Source organism: Lagopus leucura, unplaced genomic scaffold, assembly GCF_019238085.1.
Source record: "Lagopus leucura isolate 7727_CA_CO unplaced genomic scaffold, USGS_WTPT01 Super-Scaffold_1, whole genome shotgun sequence".
In the NCBI taxonomy this organism is placed as follows: domain Eukaryota; kingdom Metazoa; phylum Chordata; class Aves; order Galliformes; family Phasianidae; genus Lagopus; species Lagopus leucura.
In genome coordinates this window covers 34,923,343-34,941,558 of record NW_024962250.1, presented here as the reverse complement: position 1 = coordinate 34,941,558, position 18,216 = coordinate 34,923,343, and the positions used below count along the sequence as shown (strand labels likewise).

General features: G+C 38.5%; 1 protein-coding gene across 1 annotated transcript in view; it reads left to right on the top strand.

The window, feature by feature from the left end:
- Positions 1-1,278: 1,278 nt before the first annotated feature.
- The window catches only part of LOC122178990 (protein AHNAK2-like), a 23,993-nt gene continuing 7,055 nt past the window's right edge, over positions 1,279-18,216 (top strand). Inside the window, exons 1-6 of the mRNA XM_042869591.1 lie at positions 1,279-1,303; positions 12,971-13,041; positions 13,656-13,745; positions 14,478-14,534; positions 15,099-15,240; positions 15,982-16,158. Coding sequence (XP_042725525.1) covers positions 1,294-1,303; positions 12,971-13,041; positions 13,656-13,745; positions 14,478-14,534; positions 15,099-15,240; positions 15,982-16,158 — 547 coding nt within the window. The 5' untranslated portion in view covers positions 1,279-1,293. The remainder of the gene's footprint in view (positions 1,304-12,970; positions 13,042-13,655; positions 13,746-14,477; positions 14,535-15,098; positions 15,241-15,981; positions 16,159-18,216) is intronic.

Sequence of the window (18,216 nt, the reverse complement as noted above, 5' to 3'; positions counted from 1 at the left end):
CCTGTGCAGGGTAGACATGCATTTTTCTTCCCACGGTAACATGCTTGGCAACCTGAATCAGACAAGTGAACTGGGGTGCAAGACACCTGCGTTCATCCTTATGTTTGGTAGTAGCACAGTCACGTTGCCTCTCATCTTTGCTTTCCGCAATGCTCTGTCCACTGTCCTCTCCTTTGGCTCTTCCCACTAGTTTGATGAAAAAGCTCATTGAGATAGCAGTGTTCTTTCACTGTGTATTTGTACAATGCAATGAGGTGTCACTCTTGGGACAGGCTCTTGGAAACTCCCGAGATATAAATCGTACTAGAAATTAATTAAGTTAATACCACTGTCTTAGATGTCAAGATAAAGTGTAAAAATTATCTTCAGTAAAGTGATCTGAATGTTTTATAGTGTGATCCAAAGCTTCTCCAGACTTCATAGGCTTAAATCCATCCCTTAACACCCAGCCAGGACTTCCTGCAGTGTACTCCAGTGCTACACTGACAAGTCTGTAATGTGAAATCAAAGTTGTGTTTGAGTTGCTGAGGGTTAAAGCCGGTTATTCCCACAGTTCCCATTTCCTAATGTTTTCCATTCTTGATGTTCTTCACTTTTAATGTCCATAGTAGCTTGTGCCAAAAAAGGTGTTTCCTATCATGTTCTGCTCGCATTGTGTTGTGAGGATTTTGTTTTTATTCCATATTTTCAATCCCCAGAGAGCTAAGGTTAGTCATAAACTTGCTTTTGGCTATCAGATTCATGCGTGGTTTGCTATAGCAACAAACAAAAGCATTAGTCAGAAACTGGCATGAAGATATAAACACATTTTTTTTTGTGATATTACCCAGAGTTAGCTTAATTTATGTGGTACACTGTTGCCACACAACTGAATCCCAGTTAGACTACTATTGTAGAGTGTGAGCTTTATAAAAAATACAAAGAGTATATTACAAATATACTCTTTATAATAAAGAGTTTTATAAAAACTTTATAATAAAAAGTCTTTATAATAAAGAGTATTATAAAAAATACAAAGAGTATATTACAGTGAAATGATCAAATCAAATCAAAAATGATCAATAAAATCAATCATTTTATTACATGAAATGATTGATGTTGTCATTTGAAGATCGTAAGCTGAATTCTGCTATTGCACTGCTGTAAGTCAGTCTGAACTCCTTCATCATGTATACTTAGGTCAGAGGACAATATCTCACCCTGGATCTATCGAATAAGAGGAAAATCATCATCAAGCAAGCAAAAAGGCACTTTGCCTTTGCTGTTTCAACTCCATAATTTTACTGCAGCAAAATGATGAGAGGTAAGCATTATCAGATTGCAGTAGATGGATTCAATTCATTGCCAACACAGTTGGAAAGCATTATCTGCAGCATGGCAGGGACGGGGAGGCTTGGTTAAAGATAGTCTCTCTCCGGAAGTGTTGATGCAGCACTGGGAAGGTGCGGTTTGTGCAGAGCCACTGTCTATCTGGCTCTGGGGACGAGAGGAGTGGCTTGTGCAGCAAGCACTGGCATCTCTGAGGAGCTGGCTGGGTTTGTGCAGCATTTGCTGAAATCCCACAGCTAGACAGCTACCAGTCCGTGAGCCAGCTCGTTTAAAGGTTGCTTCAGAGGGTCTGTGGAAGTGCTGATTATTGCCTAGGCAGGGCAGGCACATTCCTGTTAATGCTTTATTCCAACTGTTCATCTTCGCTGCACCTTTTCAGGAACGTGAGCCCTCCTTGTTTTTGACAGCTGTATTTAATGCAAAACACATGCACAAGAAATGTGTTTTCCAGTCTCCCTGGGCTGGCATTGTTCAGAAAGGAGGGCTTATACTTCCCTAGAAACCGTTTGGATACTTTTTCAGACCTCTCTCTTCAGGCATTTAGCTGTAGAAGTGTTCGTGACCTTCTCTACTAAGCTGTATGCGGAATAAGATATGAGTACTATCCACGTGTGTCCAAGCAATGAGTAACAACTGTCCCAGAGCCTTTATATCCCTATATGATGCTAATACCAGTCCAGAAGTTCTTAAATGGACTGGTGGTTCCAGCTGCAGCAGATAAGCCCACAGCAACGTGTGCTTTGCACGGCACTCTTAAAATGGGCCTTTGACATCCAGGGATCAGGAACAAGATCTAGCACCAAGTGTTGGCAAGCTGTGTTCCAAAAACCAAAGAACTCTTTTCCCTAACTGAATCAATCAGTGGAAGAACATGTCCCAGCCGACCTTACATTTTCGCCCTGGCTCTGCTCACTATGCTTAGCTTAGCACAATGGCCCTGAGTTCTAAGCACTGGTGTCTTTTCAAAATCTTTTGAGATAATCTTACCGTATCGGATTTGTCTAGCACATAAGTGTAAAAGGACTTATTGTTCAGATAGCAGCTCCTGAAGTAGGACTGACTGTAGGCAATGGATGGGTTGTATTTGTTGATTTCCCATCCATGCCCAAGTGCATCAAACCATGCACTGAGAGATGCCAAAGAATTTCTTTCAAAGCAGGTACGCGCTGGTTGCTTGTCCTCTTCAAAGATCAGCCTGGCCATTTTTCTGTTTCCTTTTTTCCCTTTGTCAAAAAGGGACAGACCTTTCCCACAGGAACGTTCAAAGGGTGTTGAGGCACTGGCACAGGTTGCCTAGAGAGGTGATGGATGCCTCATCCCTGGAGACACTAAAGGTGAGGCTGAACAGGACTCTGAGCACCCATTGAAGCTGTCAGTGTCCCTGTTCAGTATAGGGGAGTTGGGCTGGATGGTCTTTAAGGATCCCTTCCAACTCAGGTGATTCTATGATTCTGAAGTAGTGCTCAAATTACTTGTAATAAAGAAAAAACAAATTCTGCTCTCAGAGTAGTTGCAGAATTCTGTCAAATCCAACCCCAAACAGTACTATATAAAGCAAATTGTTCGGTCATTGCTGAAATGTTACTGACATCTACCTTCACAGAGAACCTTGGGAACACAGAATTCAAAAATACTACAGTAAGACAATGATGAAGCTTTTGCTTTTTGACAGTAAATTGAAAATTATTCCAGCTTATGAGTTCAAGGTAGGAATCATTTTCCTTTTCAGGCTTCACTGTAAGCTTTATGTGGTTTATACTCTGTTTATACTCTCTTATATGTTAGCCTCAATCTAGAACAGCTGTTCATAAAGAAAAATATTACAATGTGCCTTCAAAAGGAGCACATCCTGTTTTAAATGAATTGAAAAAATATTTACCCTATGTGTGAACAGACCATTATGATAAAGAAAGTTACTCATTTCCATAAAACAGCATTATTTTCTTATGACAAGAAGGGCTCTGAATGTTTGCAACTGTTATGATTCAGCCCGAGGGTTGATAATCAAACCCAAAAAATGGTTTTCTTGGTGCTTTCAAACAACTCCACCCATCTCAATTATTCCCCCAGTTACTACATGGGTGAAACTCAGCACAGTTAATTTCTCATTATTTCAGTCTTTAATCATAAAGAAATTCAAGATTGTAGTAATGAGTCTTTAAAAACTGCTTTTTTTTTTTTTTTTTCCCCAGTTGTTTATACTAGCCTCCATGAAACATAAAACTGGAATCTACTTCCTTAACTAAATTATGCTTTCATCTAATCTGTTAGGCAAGCATGCTGCTTTTTATTTTTGGGTGCCTCAGTGGCTGTCCCCTCTCCGCAGTGGTGCGGAGGGGGAAAATGAGATTATTCAAATAATTCTCCTTCTATAACTTAATACGTATATCCAGTGCTATTCAGCCTCAACTTTTTTATTCTAATTTCAAAGAGTACTCATTAAGTTCACAAATTGAATTTGTAAATGAGAAACCGTTATCAAATTGAAGCTTAGAATATGCTGAGGCAAAAGGAAATTCTGGTGTACTTTTGCTAGGGAAAGCCTTCCAAAACAGAGGTGAGCACCAAGTAACCAAAACAAAGAGGCTGTGCTTTTAGAAAGAATTGGCAGGTCACCTGTTGAATCTTTTTGAAAACTGACTATTTAGGGGCTGAAAACTGAGTCTGTAGTTCACATTTGAACTACATTGATGTGAATAGTGCCATATTAATAAATTTATTAATTGACTCAGTGCATGAATTTACCTGAAAATGAGCTTTTGTGCTTTTGTGAACTCTCTGTTTCCAGAAATTCTTAGTTTTTAGGGAGACTTCCGTACACTACATAAAAACAAGAGAAATTGGGCGGTGCCAAATACTGCCTTGCTAGCATCACTGTTTATTGACAGAAAATATTTTTATCTTAACAAAGTGAGGGAACGGCTAACTTTATCTTTGATGTAAAATATTTTCCCACAAGTATTTTCTGTCACCTTTTCCCCATATCTCTGGTATTACATATACATTAAGGAACTTAAAAGCTTAGAAGATATTTTCTTCTGTCGTGATTTATGTCCAAACAAGTTGCCCAGGGAACTCTTTCTCAAACAGAAAACCTGCTTCCAAGGGCTGTTATTTATATAAAAGACCCCATAAAAGGTTGTGAAAAAGCTACAGGGTTTTTTCCTGCATTCCTGTTTTGAGAGGGGCTATACCCAGCATACCAGAGAGACATGCACAGTAACATCACTCCATTAATACTGCTAAATCTGGGTACTTAATTTTGACTGAATTTTATCAGTGGAGTCGAGAGAAATAAAAGTTTTCCAAGACAGCAAGAATCTTTAGCTTAAACTATGTAAACACACAATATACAAATATAATCATAAAATCACAGAATCACCAAGGTCGGAAAAGACCTCTAAGATCTTCCAGTCCAATCGTTCACCTACCATCAGTATTTCCCTACTAAACCATGTCCCTCAGTGCGACACCTAAACAGTTCCTGAACACCTCTATGGACAGTGACTCAACCACCTCCCTGGGCAGCCTGTTCCGGTGCCTGACCGACCACTGTCTTGGAGAACAAGCATTCCCTAACATCCAACCTAATCTTTTCTTTTTTACAACATATTGATTCTGGTTACGATGTTTCTTAAGTGGTTTTGAGGAGTGATCCCTTTTGAAAAATCTGTTTCTAACTTGGATGGCGGTAAGTGGCATTTATAGAAAGCCTGTATGCATTGATTTGGGCTTTTTACATGTTAGTAGAGCTTCTGAGACATGTTCTTAAGGGAAGAACGTGCATCCTATCAAAAGCACCTAGAATTAGCATCCTTCTTTAATGAGAGAGCAGGCAGTAGTCAGCTTATCCTGCTACTTCCTGAGGGGCATGGTTTAGTGGTTGATGGTTGGAATAGATGATCTTGATGATCTTTTCCAACCTTAGTGATCTCTAGATCACCACCGGGCTACTTTAAGAGACAGCCTTGGGCTATGGCTGCTACTTCTCAAGCGATACTTTCTCTGAAGACTGAGAAATTTAGTTTCCAGGGCTGTCAATCAAGAATACACAGGGAGAATGATGGTTTTTAATATATTTGTCTGATTGTTTCTAATTCTGGAGGGCTGTGTTTTGGCAATGTAGCAGGCAGTCTGCTGTGGGAAAAACCTAGATTCTTGGGGTGATGAATCAGTGAGGAGAAGGAATGTGGGAAAGTGAATTCATGTGAGCTTTATGGGCCTTATCTGTAATAGGCACCCACCTGCCGCTGCTTCTAGGCAAGCCATGATAAGAGCTGAATTCACAGCTATCTAGTGGGGAGGACAGCAAGAAGAGTGCTGCCCATGGGAGGAGGGCAGCTTCACACTCACTTTCATAAGGCTTGTTTGTTATATAGATGGAGGAGTTTATTTCTGAGGAATATCAGAGACATCCCATGTTGTTTTGTTGGTGCTAAGAGCATTTTCCAGCTGCCTTTTTCACCCAGTCATTTTCAGCTGTATTTTAACCAGCAAGACAAAGGATAAATCAGGAGAGAAAAATGGGTATCAGCCACTACTGCCCACTTTTGCTGTTTGTTTTGGACATCATTCTAGCACTGTTCTCACAACAAACTTGAGTAGGGAGTTTCTTTTCAAACACTCTGTCACTCCTGTAAAATATTCTTTTTCAGTATTAGATGAGATATTGGACTATTCAAATGTTTTACTAAATATTTTATTCTAGCACCAGAAGAATTGTGTGAATCCAGCTAAATGCTTTCATTGATCACGAGAACTACTGAAATCATGTGGCAGTAATTTTCACCCAAGTAGTGGGAAATGGTGATAGCAGGATCAAACCCACTAACCCAGGATCTGGGAAATTTCAATTTGGCAAAAGAAAAAAAAAGGGGAAAAAAAATCCCCTGTACTTTTCTTGCTTAAATATGACTCAAGCTGAGAGTCTGTGCAGAGCCCTGTTAGGGTGCTTTTGTTCTGATGGTCTGTAATGTCCTATGGATTCTATTAAGTTTATCTTTACGATCAGAGGAAAGATGTATGACTGTAAAAATAAAGAGCTCCCTTCTGATTGCTATCATGAAAGGTTTTGCTCACATTGTGAAGACTGAGCAGGCATGCTTTTAATAGTTTTAAATCTGTGGACAGAGCTTATCAATAAACACACACTCATGGGAAAGCCATTCATTCCCCTTTTCATCTGGGGGCTGTGAGTTTCTCTTTTTATGGTAGTGTTTATATCTGTTCTTAGATGCCAGTGCTCCTCCACATCTTCCCTGATATTTATCAACCTGTAGAAAATGCTCTGCAAAATCCTATACAGTCCAGTCTGGGGTGTAAGAAACTTTAGTTCCCTGAATGCTGCTCTAATTTGCAGAGCAGAGGCTTGTACTCTGATGAAAATAGGAGCTAACTTCACAAACAGCTCTCTGGCTGGGAGAGGAGGCTGATGATTGTAATAGGTGCATTTTCTGATTTCAGAAGACTTTGAGATGAGATGATTTGAAGGCTTCTAATGAAGTACTTTAACTGCCGACAAGGGCAGCTTAACATACCAAGGCTTTGATTTGAAACATCTTGTCCATGCCTTGAATGGAAGGAAACTATTCACACGTTGGTTATTTGGGAGTAGCTGCTCCTTCAGCGCTGCTCCAAGCCCCTGCTTTCAGCTCAAAGGCTCAGTTGCATTCATCACAGTGCAAGTATGCAGCTAAGTGACAGAGTGCAGCCAGGGGGTTTTACCAAACCAAATGCAAAACAAAGGCGGGAGTGGAGCTCAAACACAGACCAAACTGGTTCTGATAGCATCCTGCAGATAGGAAGGCCTGTTAAACCCCTTCAGCTGCATGCATCATCATTATTGCCATTCCACAGGCTAGACCTTTGGCCTTCATCCCACAGAATCCTAGAATTTCAGGGCTTGGTGGGGAGGGTCCCTCTCCCAACACAGGGGTTGCTGTTCCTCCTTGTGTCACTTTTTTTCTGAGGCAGAATGGCTGTTTTTTCCACTGTGGCAATAGTTCATTAGGGAGCTGACAAGTTAGTTAAGCAAGGTGGAGCACTGGGTGCCCCCGCTCTTTCATTGGCAGTGGTTCAAATGAAGTAACATAGCATTCCTGGCAGAGGGTGGGAGAAGCAGCCCTCTGCGTGACATTGCACCCGCACCTCCCCACTGCCAGCAGTGCTGCCCGGATAGAGTGACAGGCAAAGCATTCCTGCTGCGGTCCTGCCATGCCCCGCAGCTCTGCCCAGCAGTTGCTGTAACTCAGCCCATGGGATCTCGCAGGACAATGGAATGAAACCAGTTCTCTGAAACGTGCTTGCAAGTTTCTGTAGAAAATGGACCTCTCGGTTTTTAGCTGATGCTTCTCCCCAGCGTAGTTGGAGCTGCTTACTGGTAATGCCTTCAGAAAGCTTCCCTAAGGAGCATGGTGCATGTGTATGGTTTACTTGCAGTCCCTTTCAGATTCTTACCTTCACCAAGCACTGCTTGCAGGATAGTTTGTCTCACAGACAGCACTGTTTGCTTGGAAGGCTGTGGCTGTTCCACATTGCCTGGGATGATGTGCGTGGTGGGAATGAACAGCCATAGCCAAGGCCCTCATGCTTAGCATACCCCTGTATATTCTTAGTTGCTGGGTTTTTGGGTGTTTGTTGTTGTTGTTGTTGGAGTAGTTTTTTGTTGTTGTTGTTGTTTGTTTGTTTGTTTGTTTTGGTCCTCACATTAATGTTTGGCACGTATATGTAAGGAAATTTGCAACTGAATCCAAGCTGTGGTGTTAAGGCAGATGCTGACAGCAGTCTGTGGACAGCAAATCAGCCATGGTTTCTTTTTAACAACAGCCCTTGAAGGCTTCTAGTCTTCTTTAATGTAGCTTGAGGTCATCACTTCCATGTGTAATTTGAGCTGTAGAATAAAGCTCTGGGGGAAACAAAGAGAAATAGTAAAACATTTGAGGCCACTGCTGATACTGAGTAAGTATTTTTGTGCTCGTACATCTCATTTAGCAGGGGGATTTGGCAAATCATGGCTCATCAAGCCAGTTGATGCAGCTTTGATGCAGCTAGGAGAGCACAAAGTTCTCCTTGTGGGTTCAGAGATCTGTAGTACAGCTGAGTTTGGAAAGTAGTGAATATCATTTTTTAAGTGCCAAGAATTCATTTTCATGTTTGGAAAATGGTAGCCGAGGTAGAAAAGATTTTTTGCAGTCAATGTAACCTTGTGAAGGCTATTAAAAAATCCAGTTTTAGACTATTTTTCAGTCGTGAGTTTAAATACTTGGTGATGCTGCCTAGCTGAAATAACATTCTAATTAGTTGGTTGATTTACATTTATTCATCACTCCTCAGTCTCCTGGAATATTCTTGGAAATCCAAAGAACCCAGTGCAAGATACATGCATTAATTAAGTAACCCATCAAAATAATTGAGACCATGGATTGGGATAGATAAAAAATAGAATTGGGTATGGAAAACACCGAGGATACCAAAGAAAAAGTGAAATATTTGAATGCTGCCTTCTTACTTCTTACCTCAAAGCGAGGATTTTCTCTTAGCAAACTCAAGTCAGGTGAACTTACCTATCAGAAAATGTACTCTTGAGAGGCTGAGTTAAATGCCAAGCATGTGCATAGTGTTCCTGTTATCAAGTGCTTTTCTGAACTGGGAGCTAGAATTTTAAATATTCTAATTATTCTAAATATTTTCTATTTCAAATATGAGAAGTGAATCAGTTGGGACTGTGGGGCTCTGAGGGAAGAAAAGGAATCCAAGCAATTGTGATACCTGAAAGAGGGGGAGAATGAGCCATGGACTAAAGATTTGGGCACAGTGTTTGTTTCAAGAAAGGCATTCCATTTAGAAAACAGGAGTAAGCAGTGTCTAAGCATGAGTCCTGTAACTGGCTGTGGGCTCGAGGCTGTTATTTCCATAAAAGCCAGGTCAACACTGGACAAATGGAAAGGTTTGTGTTTTACTGCAGCTAAGAAATGGTAGTTTCTTAAACAACACCAAATCCTAGTAGAGAAAAGGCACAGTTTTGTCTCTTTCATATATTAACAAAGAATAATAAATGAGTGAGCAGAGCATAAACATGTCTTGTATGTTTACCACAGCTCAGGTTCTGTCTGTTAAGAGAAACCCAGTGTTGAAGCAAAGTTGGATAATTCATGCCAGTCAGTACATAGCAGAATGAAACCTCTTCTCCTGGATCAGGATCTTACCTGAGAATGAGCAATGCTTAGTCTTCGTCAAAAGTATGTGCACTGCAATGATTGCTCAGATCTCAGATTTCCCCAGTCTGGGTTAAAATCCCAGGGAAAACAAGACAACAGTGGCATTCTAGTTTGCTCCCACAAAAATAAACAAATAAAATAAAACAAAGCCACTTTTGGCAGGAAATCTAATGCCAAAGGATTTGATGCAAAGAAAAGTTGCATACTTAAAAATAAGAGTAGACTACTTCAATTCACCAAACTCATGTGCAAACATAACAGTACTATGAAACCTTAAGAAGAACAGAGAAGGGAATACAGTCTGTAGGAATTTGATCTGGAATGAACAGCAAAATAGTTTAGTTTCTTTTTTTTAACAACACATCCGGTATTATCATTTGCTGTTATACTGTTAATCTGATCTTAAAGCATTCAGGTTATGATAAATCTACATGCTGGTGTCCCAGTTGAGGATGGGTTCCTCTTTAGTTTATACAATACATTAACACACACTTTTGCTTGAATTAGATGACACTGTCATACTTTAAATTGATTGTGATATCTCAAATGAGTTTTTGGAAACTGTTACCCACAGAATGCACATACAAAAAAAAAAAAAATAGAGCTGGTTTTACATTTTTGCAGTTTTAGCCCAAACAGCCCAGCTGGATTGCTAAATTAGAGATAAATTACTTTTTTAAATGTGTTTTAAAAAGCAAACACAATTTTCAGTCATATGATATGAAAACGCCCCATTCTATATAACTCCTACTGCCTACTTTCAAAAAATTCCCTTGTTCTGAAGTCAGTTCACTGGCTATTAGAAGCAGTCACTGATGTAAATTCCATCTTGTTTATGAAAACATTCTGAACAAAGCATTAATTGTCCAGAATTTATTAAAAAAAAAAAAAAAAAACCTCAAACCTATAAAACGTTGGCATCACTACTATTTGGGGCATGAGAATGACATGCATATAAATCATAGTTTACTGGCACAATCTTATACACACAGAAAGAAGCTTTGCTGAAAATGGAATTCATTGTGATTCCCCTCTTTTACAGATTTGCTTTTAAGGAAAAAAAATCTGAAGCAAGTCATGGACCTACTCTACAGTGGGAATGAGGGGTACAAGCCTTCTTGACATAGGTTGACTATGGTAGGAGAGAGAATTTATATAGGTAGAGTCTGGGGAAATCAGAAGGTGGGTGAAAGCTCACAAATTTGCTCAGGATGTTTCTGATGACATTTGAGATTTTGTCAAGCCTTGATCCCTAGTAAGGACAAGGAAAACAAGCACCTGTCAGCAAGCATCCAAGCAACTGAAGCCACCCATGTGCCTCATACAGCACTGCTTTGCCTGTTAAATAGCTGATGAAAAATAAGAAACATCTCTCCTGATCTAGGCACAGATGAGATATTATCTAGCCTGAGCCTACCTTTCCACATCCACACTAAATAAGACTTGGCAGAATCATTTGTTGTTTTAAAATGTAATCCTGATGGGAAGTAAGTGTTCAAGTTTCACTGTGGGAAGTGATGTAATTATCCTGGGGTTATGAGTAGCCTGCTCTTAGCAACAGGAGGATTTTGAAGTTATTGGCTGCCTAATCATTCTAAGTATCCTTGGTTTAAAGCAACTGGTTTTAAAAGTTTTACTTCTGCTAGAACCTGTAGGATATACCCTACTGGATGGTGAGATAAATCAGCTGTGCAAACTGTGCAGGACCATTCAAATCCCAAGAAAGGAGAACCCCACAGTTGCAGTGCTCTAGTTCTAAACAAATAAAACATCACTAGAGTAAAACAAGAGAAACAGCAGTGAACCAGTCCAAGAATCCTTCCAGATAATTCTTTCCTTTCACTTTTCCAGTAGTAAAGTCATTGGCATCCACCAGGGATTGATGCAGAATTAGCCTTAAAGTGCTGCACTGAAGAGCAAACATTCTAGCAACCCAAGCACTATTCTGTTAAATCATTCTAATGGACTTCAAATCTTGTGGGTGGGATTTTCCCAAGTGAAAAATATGGCAATGCCACAAGTCTAAGTCCCTACTATTTCTTGGAATTTTAGTAACAGCCATAAAATTTGCTGTTGGCACCTGAATCTTTAGAAGCGCTAAACAAATTAGACAGTAAAACCTCAGTCCTGCAGGTCTTCTCCCAGTATGATACTTATTAATGTGGATGTGGTGAAGAATTTCATGAATGAATTCCAGAACTTTAAACAGAAATGTCGAAAATCAGGTTTCTAGATACACATTTGAACACTCATTTTCTAATTTTGTTCAGCTTCTGAAAACCGCATGTACCAGAGCTTTTGAAAAAATCAAACCAGTTTCTGTAGGTATTTAATCTGAATTGTGACCTGCAGGAAGACCATTTTCTGCAGTTTTCTAAGCTGATCTTAGTTCTTTGGAGCTAAAATGTCATAGGACAGATAGTTAAGATGATTTAAATGATGAACTTGGCCTCAGACTGACATGGAACATATCCATTGGAAGCACAATATCACCATTCATCTTAATGAAGTAGACCACCACTGATTACATGGCAAAGATCTTAATGAACTTGCCAACACTAAGCAATTTTCATATGCATAAAAGATAAGAAAAAAAAAAAAAGTAGAATATCAGTAAAGTCTGAAAACAAGCTATCAAAATCACAGCCATTTTATCAAGAGCTCAGCAACTTGTAGAGTGATTGCATGCATATATGAGACATGCTAGCTTGTGTGCACATACAGGATGCAATATCCACAGTCAGAAATATTATTTTCCAGCCCAATAATTCTTTGTTTAAACTAGATAATGAAAGAGTCATGCGATGTTGCTTGTGGCTGTTCAAGCATATTTTTAAGCCAGGAGACGTGTTTAGGCAAGCCAAAACTATGTATGATAATGGCAGTTGCAGAATCGGACCCGAGAGAGAGAGAGAGACAGCCCAATGCCTTGAAAATAACACATCGTGGAGACAGAAAGGAGGTATGATCATCAGGACAATAATTTCTATATGTATGTAGAATATCCTGCACATCAGGGAGTGTGCATCTCAGCCGTACTGTCAGCTACTGGGTAAGCTTGAATTGCTAAAAATGATGATATATCCATTCTAGTTTCATTCTTTGTGGCATAACTTCAGGCATTTCAAAATAATCCTACTTTCAAACAGCCTGTCTCTTTTAGCCCATCCCTCTCTGCCCTGGATACTTTTAAAACCCATGAGAAAAGAGTCTGTATGACAATCAAAGATTCATGATGCTTACTCTCTGAAAACCACTTTGGAAAGATCAGCCTGATGAGATAAGGAATTTGAACAAAAGCAGTCCTTTCTACAGCCAGCCATGCGCATTTCCCAGGTGTGCCGCTTGGAGGTTGGCTTGACAGCTCTTTGCTGTCTGCTTTGCACAGCTCATATCAACTCCAACAACCTGTGTGCTGCTTTCAGGTTCTGGACGACAGCTGAGACCGGCAGAGCCTCCGGGAGATGCTGATGCTGATGCAGAAGATGAAGATTCTGTGAGTTTTTTAGGTTGTTTTATCCCAAAACCTAGCAAATTATGGCTGCTGATTGCAAGCTCATTTCTTTAAAGCTTTATCTATGGTTCACCATCGACTGACTCCACAAGGAAGTATGCTGAGAGTTTGTCAGCCAAGTTCCTTCTGGGACTCCCATATGGTTCGCTTGTTTATAGAGGGCAATATAGTTTGAAGTTACATGATGCAGAGTTTAACCATGCAAATGAAGCAAGAGATGGCACAAAGATGGCCTTTTTGAATTGTTACTAATTGAGCTGTTAATACTTTCAGTCTGTCCAGCCCACAGATGCATACAATTCATAAAGAAAATCAAAGTAATTCTATCAGCTCTTCTGCCAATAGGTGCCATTTTTTCCATGTGGAGGAATTCAATGACACATCTTCTCTGATGTTGTGAGTCAATGTAATGAAATAGGAGGCATCATTTTCAGGGCATCCCTCGTATTGCTGACCAAAGAGTTACTGCTTTATCTTCATTAAACATTACTAACAAAAGATGCTTACACAGAAGGAGATGAAAAAATCTCTCCTAAAAATTGGGTCACCGTTTAATGGTGGATGTGTCTGTCCCACCCCTCATTTCTTTCCTGCAGGTTAATGAAGTGGCAGTAGAAGACATCCGTCCAAGGCCACAGGGATCCTCACCAGTTTATGAATATTCTGTAGAAGAAGAATATTTAAAGGTAAGAATACTGAGGTTTTATCCAGGCGTGGCTTTATTGGATTGATTCAGAAGGCTTTAGCTCCCATAGCTAGCCAAGACTCCTGTGTCATGTATATAATGTAGTTGCAGCTGTATTGTCTTCCTACCTACCCTCACCAAAATCCAGGCCATGTTCATTGATGTTGTATTGGATTTGTTGTTGGTCATCTTTTTGTTTCTCAGCAAAAAATATGATTGTCTGCATTCTTTAAGGAATATGGGACAGAAAGCATCAAGAAATTGCAACGTTTTCTATAATTAAGATATTTAACTGGCTTGAATCTAGTATATATTTCAAAATCACCTTGTATCGATTAATTTTTCAAGAGTAAAGATTTAATTATTGCCAGTCATGTTAAGTAGGCAACATTTTTAAATTGGTGCTGAAAGTCAAATAAATGGAAAACATGTATGTTATTCACAAAGATGAAAGCATGAGAAAGGTGTTGTATGAGAAAAATTATCAATGTCTTAATACAGCTGGTCTCTAGCATTCATTTCTCTCAAAGGCATCTAATCTACAGCTGGGGATAATATAGTTAAATCACTACCAGTGTACATCGTACTTGTACATTCCTGTTTTGTCTCTGCTGCTAATAAAGTCAGCCTCAATTCTTGGTCTAAACCAGGCTTTATAACTGAGGCTGGGCTTTTGTTTTATGTTATGACAGCACAACTTCTGAACACTAAATAATGGAAATCTATGTTTCAGCTGCAAGAAGAAAACAAAAAATATAGTACCGACAAATCAAAACAGAGTCATCCACAGGTCAGTCTAAAAGCACTCAACTGTTTTATGAATGTGGTTTGAAAAAATATTTTGTTACAACACACAGATGTTGATGGGTGAACAGAAAGAAAAAATGGGTAAAGAATCACTTCAGACTTATTTTGGACGAGAACTTAACAAGTTATTCAGATTTGGCACAGGTCTGTGCATTTAATTCCTAGCTTGGAGTCCTTCTGTAATTCTTCTAAACACTCTTCAGTCTTCTCTGATTTGAGTACAGCGCAGCAGTAGCTCTTATTCTGACTGATTAATTCTAATTCAGGTGCCTAGCATCTTCACAGAAAATGCAATCTTTCAGCCTTAAGAAATTCCATATATTTCACATTTTAAAATTATAACCTATTTTGCCTGTGGCTCTGATGCAGCATGGCCTAATATATATGCTTAATTTAATTTAGGACACCCACACCAAACAGGTGCATTCTCTGCTTTAAATATACTTTCCTGAGCTACTGAAAATATACTTGAGGACAGTAATTCTATGATCTCAAACACTTCAATACAAATTAATACTTTTAAATTCACATCTTTTTCTACACCTAGGAAACTATGGAAGTGACCTTGAAAACAGAAGTGGAAGCTGGTGCTAGTGGTTTTAGCGTGGCTGGTGGAGGAAATGAAGGGATATTTATTAAAAAAGTATTTAAGGAATCTCCTGCTTCAAAAGTGTTTAGTCTGAGAGAAGGTACAGTCTGATTTTCTGATATATTTTTAGTCTGAGAATAATGAGACACGTAGCTGTGTTTGCCTATGGATACCTTCTGATCTGTCATCTCTTTGTATAATTGAAATAATAAATGCCAAACCAGCTAATAATACAACCTTTCCATATTAATAGTTCTAAAATTGGTTTCTTCAAGAGTAATGAAATGTGAATTGTTTTATATACTGTAAAAAATCTTATTTTTACTCTAATGGTGAAAAGAATATGCAGAAAGTAGTATACACATAATTGAAATGAAAAGAAAGGTCAACGTATTCCATTCACAAAGAACCTGCCTTTGATTCTTTTGCAAAATATCATGCAATAAAACTACAATAAATCATGATTTAATTAAGAACAAAACTCCGAGTTCTAAGCAGTGAAAAATAAAAGAAAATAACGTTACTGTATGGGTGATCAGAACCCAAAGCAGGTTGCCCACAGAAGTTGTGGTCACCATGCTTACAAATGTTCAAAACCTGACAGACGTGAGCAACCTGTTGTAGCTGAGCATGCTCCAAGCAAGACCCTGTCCAGACAGAGCAGTTTGACTAGATGATTTGCTGTTCTCTGACTCTAGACTGTGAACATTATTTTGAATTTTAAATGAATGGTAGGTATTGATTATTTTATTCTGCGTGTGAACAAGAACACAACAGAATTTGAAGAATCACAAGAAGATACAAACTAATTAAAATAATATCCATCTGATTCCTCTTGCAGGTGATCAGCTTCTAAGTGCTACAATATTTTTTGATAATATCAAATATGAAGATGCACTCAAGATTCTTCAGTATTCAGAGCCATACAGAGTCCAATTCAGCCTGAAAAGAAAAATTGCTGGGAAAGAAGAGCTAGAACATTTTCACTCTACAGCTCAGTACAAAAAGGAACGATTAAGTCAGGTCATTACTTGTCTTATTTACAAAGTTTGGATAACACTATAGTGACATGCTGTGTGGAAATACAGAATAGAAAATACATTCACCTGTCTTCTTAAGACATAGCTATGTGTTTAAACTTAATAAAATTAATACCTGTTGGCATAAAAGGTACACTAAACCATATGTCATAGCTCCTCATCCAGATGCCTCTGCAACACTTCAGAATTCTTCCTGTAAATTTTCTCTTCATATCATACAAAAATGAATCATATTTTTACAAACATTGTTATAAATATAGACAATTATTGAAAATTCTATTTACTACAGTATTTTGGAAAGAAGGTACACCTTCTTAAATCTACATATTACATTCACAAAATGCATTTACTTAACAGTAATAGTAATCTATTTAATTATCTTCTCCATTTTTAGGATTTTTTTTTAATGTAACAGGTAGATAATGTGAATACAAAGCTCAATTTTCTACATACTTTATATTACCTGTTTTGTTCTGTGTTGTTTCCATATTATTTTACACTTGATTTAGTAACTACCATTTGTTCTTTCAGGATAAAGAACTCAGTGAAAGCATTCCTGAAGAAACACTGCACGTTTCAGGAAAAGCTACTTCAGAAGAAGACAGAGAAACATTAATTGTAAACCAAAGGGTTGGAAGAAGCAAAAGGCCTAAAAAAGATAGATTATCATGGCCAAAATTCCAGTCAATTAAAAATAAAAAGATACTGGGACACAGAAGATCTCACAGTACATCAGATGCATATGAGCCTGCTATACAAGATATTTCCCCTACAAGCACAGATACAGAGTCTCAACAAGAAATTCATATCAAACAAAAAAAAGGAAGCCAAAAGAAGCTGAAGTTCCCCAGTATTGGATTCAAAATGCACAGATCCAAAACAGAACATCAAGATAAGCAAAAAAAAGAAATAAATACTACATTGTTATATGAAAAACAAATAATACACAAAGAAGATATCAGCCTGGAAGGTCCTGAAATACTGACTGTTGAATATACTGCTTCTCCTGTTTCTGAAATGAAAACAGAAGAATTAAATGAAACTTCAACAGAAGACTTAAAAGATGTGGAAAATGGTATTCCTACATATGCAAAAAAGTGCCCTGAAGTTGAAATAAGCATTAAAAAGGAAAAGGAATCAACATTGAAGTATACTGTACCTGAAGTGCAAGATATAACAAGAAAGGCATCAAAGCCAAGTTTAGAAGCAGATCTGAAAGAAACCCCAACAAAACAAACAACAAAAATCTCATCAAAATCCCGAAAAAAGAAGCAAAAAGGAACAGAAGATAAAACAGAAGGAGAAAACGGAATTAAAGAAGAAGTAATGGATCACACAGCAGAAGTAAACATAGAGGAAAGAAGTTTAGAAATAGGTAGAGCTAGAATTGAATTACAATCACCCGAAAACCTGGAAGAAAGAGAAAAACAAGCACAAGATGACAAACAGATACCAACAATTCAGAAAACAAAATTTTGGATGTCAGTGCCAAAAAGAAAAGAAACAGACACTAAAAAGATATTAACAAAACCAGAAATAGATGTTACAGATTCAGTAACAGAAACAAAAGCTGAGAAAGAAATTGAGAAAGGAAGGAAAATGGATTTCAAAGCTCAGATACCCGCTACAGAAAAAGAAGATTCTACATGGAAAATAACAATACCACCAATTGAAATGGCCACGTCACCTGTAGATGATATTAACATAGAAGACAGCAAAGTTGAAACCAAATACATAGTAAAAAAGGATCGGACAGAAGAAAGAAACATACACAGAGGTGACAGAAGTTCAAAGATAGAAAATATTGCAAAGAAAGGAGAAAAGGATGTTGATGGAAAAGAAAGCAAACAGAGATTACCAAAGTTTAAATTACCTACATTTACCTGGGGAACAACAAAAGATGAAACACACAAACCTGAAATTCTAGTAAGTGAGATAACGACTACAATGGCTCCCAAAGTTGAGGTGGACGTCAGCGTGCCCAAAGCAGACGCCAGCCTCCCCGAGGCAGAGGTCAAGGCCGGCGCTGTCGACGT